This window comes from Austrofundulus limnaeus, unplaced genomic scaffold, assembly GCF_001266775.1.
Source record: "Austrofundulus limnaeus strain Quisiro unplaced genomic scaffold, Austrofundulus_limnaeus-1.0 Scaffold20, whole genome shotgun sequence".
In the NCBI taxonomy this organism is placed as follows: domain Eukaryota; kingdom Metazoa; phylum Chordata; class Actinopteri; order Cyprinodontiformes; family Rivulidae; genus Austrofundulus; species Austrofundulus limnaeus.
Window position 1 is genome coordinate 2541568 of NW_013952422.1, and position 5164 is coordinate 2546731.

At 39.3% G+C, this 5164-nt stretch overlaps 1 protein-coding gene across 1 annotated transcript in view; it reads right to left on the reverse strand.

The window, feature by feature from the left end:
* The window catches only part of LOC106514545 (tyrosine-protein kinase JAK2), a 37449-nt gene that overhangs the window by 16220 nt on the left and 16065 nt on the right, over positions 1-5164 (reverse strand). Inside the window, exons 3-7 of the mRNA XM_014003852.1 lie at positions 4207-4333; positions 3979-4099; positions 2559-2704; positions 1128-1419; positions 889-1008 (exon numbers count right to left, since the gene is read on the reverse strand). Coding sequence (XP_013859306.1) covers positions 889-1008; positions 1128-1419; positions 2559-2704; positions 3979-4099; positions 4207-4333 — 806 coding nt within the window. The remainder of the gene's footprint in view (positions 1-888; positions 1009-1127; positions 1420-2558; positions 2705-3978; positions 4100-4206; positions 4334-5164) is intronic.

A 5164-nucleotide genomic window follows, 5' to 3' on the forward strand; every position in this document is an offset into this window, starting at 1 on the left:
ATTATACTATATATTATATATTGTATTAATATTATATTAACCAGCTGACAGTCTGAAGCCATTCTATGGGACTGATAAAGGCTAATAACGTCCATTTGATGGATAATAATAATGATAACATCCGAAGTGGGTGAGGTAAAAAAAAATGTTGGTATCGGGACATCACTAGTAATCACTGTGTACAGTTTTATCTGTTATACTGTGTGTGTCAGGTAGTTAAGCTCACCTATTCCACTAGAGCCTCTACAGCATGGTTCGACTTTTCCTCTAGCAAGGATTCGTGGAACCAGGCCCCTTTTTCAGAACTTACTTCCCTGTGGTTCCCAGTGTACCGTGCTGGCCTGAAAACACGACGTCAGAAGTTTGCCGGTCACCGATTGGTGGAGTCACTGGTTGCGTCACAAGAGCTACTCTCAAAACAACCCAATCCGACATGTGCAATAACAACGCTACCATGTCCTCCATTGTTGTGTTGGGTATCTTTTTGGGGGTCTTGTTCTTCTATGTTTAATGGTGGCTGGTAAAAAGCTTGATGGAGCATAACCGCCACCAGCTGATAAGATAAGCTAAGGTAAGCTAATTTCCCTCTGTGATCAATGAATTGTTTTTGAATTGAATTGAATTGAATTAAGGCGCGTGGCATCAATTTTCAGACTCTGGGACCGCCTAACTTGACGATGACTGGAGCGTAATAGAAAACCACTGTTCAGCCAAGTCAAACTGTGCTGTAGAGGCGATAGTGGAAAAAGTCCACTTGAGACAAAAACTACAAAAAAGTAACTGAAACGGTCAAAATAATAACAGTTCTGTTGAATGCATTGTCCTTATTAAATAATTCAGTATTCAGTTTGTTTGTTGTAGTCGTGGCAGGAGAAGTGAGTACTGTACCAGGGTGCTGCTGTCTTGTCTGGTGACAGAAACTATGCGACTTTCTAACGGGCCATCCTTATTGCCTTGTTTGATGCTGATGTCTATCACCTCGGGAAAATCACAGAATAGCTGCAGATCCTGAAGATAATAAATATAAAACTGTAAGCACGACACAACCACGCAAGGCTGAATCCCAGCATCCCACTGTGATGAACTAACAGATTCCCGTTAGCATAAACCCATCTTCCGGTCCTCACCTCTTTGTCTCCTTTTCTCCACCTCCCCTTGTACAGGAGGATGCCCTCGACGCCCGACACGATGACGGTGACCTCTCGCGAGTGTTTGGTGACTTGGAAGCACTCGGAAAAAAAAGAGGGCAGCAACATCTCCAGGCTCATCAGGTACTTGAGCTTGAGGTTCCGAACGGTGGCCTTGCATTCGATGAACTGCTGGATGAACTTTTTGAAGCGATAGCGGATTCTCTTGCGAGTGAAGAAGTTGTACGCTCGGATGCGGTGCCGGACGTGTTGTGGCAGCAAGGACTTGTAGCTGTAAACAAAAACAGCCAGCATGTCAATTGAACGCCCCCTCAAGACATGCGTCATCTGTGGCATTGTGCTGTGTGATAGAACATTTCAGAGTGGCCTTTTATTAAGACTAAGCCTAAGGCACACCTGTGCAACAATCATTCTGTCTAATCAGCATCTTGGGATGGATCATCTCTACAAAGGAGAAGTGCCCGCTAACAGATTTACACAAATTTCTGAACAATATTTGAAAGAAGACGGTCTATTGCAGGGCTATTCAACTGGCGGCCATGGGCCACATCAGGCCCACGAGTGACCAAAGTTCGGCCCACCAATTGGTTCATTCATCTCTTAAGCACAAACCATGGTTTTCTACTCTAATAACTACAAGTTCTTTTAGTTAGACATAGACGTGTGTGGCATCTACAGAAACGTCATAATCTTGGCTACAAGCTGGTATAAACCATTTCTATGAACACCCAAGACCGTTAAAACTACAARCAGTTGAAGATAAAACTATAAAAGTGAAAATAAAATTGGTTTAAAAGTCAGAGATGTGAAAATGATATTTGTGCTAAATAGGAGGCATAATGTGTTATTTTTGTTTTTAATTTTGTTTTATTGGCACTACTTTTATTACATAGGGTTCTGTATGTTGTATTCATGATTAAATGCAGCAAAATAAACTATTTTAAAGGTAGCAGATCTTTGTAATACTTGGTTTATTTATTACATAATGACTTTAATTGCTGGAAGTTCTGCCCCTGAGATGTTGGCCTGCATTAACTGTGGCCACCGGAGCAATTTAGTTGAATAGCCCTGCTCTACTGGGTACATAGATAAAGTCTTTAAAAAAATGAGAGCAAAAAACAAAAGTGACACATTTTTATTTTTTGTTCAGTGTATTTCACTACTTGATTTCTGAGTTTGGATTTAATACTTTTTACGAGCAATCTGTAGAAATCTTCCATGTAGTGACATGTTACATGGAGTATTTTTTGTTGTTTTAGATTAAATTCCTCTTTCTTCCATAAGACGTTTTCTGTTCTATTTTTAATTCACAGCTTTAGAAATTGAAACCGACTTCTGCTGCGTCTTCTGTTACACAATCACACAATCCTCCTGCTGGGTGTGGCTGGTCTCAGGTGAGTGGAGTCCTACCTGGTGGTGTTGTACACTTCCACAGGTGACTGATCCTTCTCCTTCGCGAGCCTCATTATGTCCAGCACAGCCATGCCCAGACACTCCTCCTGAGTTTCGTGGTTTATTGGCATCTCAACCAAAGTTTTCAGGAAGTCACTTCGCCACTGAAGAAATGCGAGGGAATAAAAATGTGTAAACAATTCAACTTTTAAACAGTTTTTAACTTATTTAAACTGCAATACTAATAACATCCAGCTTAACTTTCAACGTTCTGGTGGTACAGAGCAGAGCTGTAACAGGATATCTAAAGTCTGAAGTACATTAAAATTATTGAACAACCACCTGAATTAATGAGAGTCTGCCTGTTTCCCTATAAACTTTATAAACCAAGTCTGCTTTCGTCGTGACAAGGAGAAAAGGGAATGGAAATATATTTTACTGCACTGTTCACTTTTTGTTCTCGTTGCACTTTTAACTTATTTGTGCTAACTTCTTTTTGTCCAGGACTCCCTTGAAAAAGTTTTTTATTCTCAATGGGATCTTCCTGGTTAAACAAAATTCCTTCAGCTTCTTTGTTGCTAATTGAGTATTTTTTTCTGTTTTCTTCAGCTATTCTGATGATTTTAACATTCTTGTACTTGTATTAGCTTCTTTTTGTTAATTTAAGCTTTTAATGCTCTCAGCTGTTTTCTGCAATTTAAGCTGCTTTTTGGGCATTTCAGCTAATTTGAGCTTTTTTCAGCTTCTTGCGGCTTCATTCAGCAGACATGCTCTTTCTGCTCCTTTGTGCTACATTCAGCTTTTTCAGCTACTTTTTTAATCTACTTTTCTGCTAATTTCAGCTTTTTTGCAAAAATCTTTCAGCATTTTCACGCTGAATTTCCTGCAAAAATGCAAATTCTCAAGTTTCTGTAGCCGAACCCAGACCCTTAACCTAAACTCATTCACACCTCAGTCCTAAACATAAGCCGTAACCACCCAACAGCATTTGAACTTCTGGGACCAGGCCTCTCACAGGGTAGTTTGTTTTGGGGAAATGGCCTTTACAAGGTAACAAATACAAGATCACACACACACGTAGGAACATAAGGAAATAAACAAAGGAAACCTGGCATGACTCTTGTTTTTTATTTGAGCTTTAAAAAAAGACTCAATTCTTCACTTCCTGTTTTCAAACCGAACCAAAACAATGAGATGTCAGAGAGACATGCAGACTGGCAGGCAGACCAAGTTTTATCTCCACCCAGCAGTTCTTCTTATCATTTTACACAACGTAAAAAACCACAAAGGGAAAAAACAACACTGAGTGTTTTAGCAGAAACCATGAAGACGTCCTCTAGTCTCTAAGCAGGTAAAGAAAATAATCAAATAACTTTTTCATGAGCATACACACATATAAACAGACTTCTTTAGATGTCTGTAAAGACAAGCGACTAACCTGAGCGAACAGGTAGGATAACACGCAGTCATCCATGACYGGGCTCTCCTTTTCTTTGGACCAACTGTAGCGATGGGCGAAGAAAGAATTACTGCTGTTGTACCAGCCTGGAAAATAATACCTGAACAGAAGGTTTGACCACAGAAACACGAGTGAGCACAGGTAAACAAAATCTGAAATAGATCAAACAAATAATAAATAAATAAATTACGGGTTGCTGCGTCCTACCTGATTCTGAAATGAAGCCACTCATCATTCTCTCCTGGTCTGACTTTAAAGATGTGATTAGGGGGGAACCACATCTGGTTCTTCTCCTTCATTAGGCCAAACAGGTTGATGTACACTGGACTAATCCCTGAAAGGGAGAAAAAAAAGATGAAATGTAACGAGTAAATCAAACAGCATGCTCTGCCATAATAAAATAAAATATGTATTCTGGTTTAAACCTTCACATTCATTCATGCAAACATGGATTTTCCTGACATTAAAACTCCAAAATGTCAGATTTGAGCTAAATGAATGTGGGGGGAAAAGAATGATTGAATGTTTTTGGTGTTTGTGCTGCAGCCTCTCCTCTCACACTGAAACACCACAGACGAATGGGAAAATTCCCCTGAGAACCCCTAACACCTCTCAGCTACAACCTCAGAAGCTACGCCTTGTTCTCACACACACAGTATCATGTTACAGTATTACTTAGTGCAGGATTGTGCTTTAACAGTGACTAGTTTCGTCCTGGTTATCAACCGGCACAAAGGGAAAAGGCAGGCAATAATATAATCACCCATGTCTACGTGTTTGTTTATTCGTTTGCAAAATATCTCATGAAGGACTGCGTAGATTTCAATGAAACTTTCAGGATATTACTGCAGGATATACCTCCATAACTCATTATTTCTTTAAGTCAAGCCAAATCAAGATGGCTGCCACAGCTAATCAAAGTTAGCCAACATCAAACATGAAGCTGAGAGTCATCCTCAGCACACAATCTGAGCACTAACAGATCCGAAAAAACAGCATGAAATTATCATTTTCGAACATTTGATTAAAAACGCTACAACTTGTTTCCCATCATAAGGTTTGTATTAGTTAAACCCTTGTGTTAAAATATTAATTTTTCAGTTTGCAAATTGAATAAAAGGTTTTATTTTTTTAAAAAAGAATAATAAGGTAGAAAGTTTAAGTA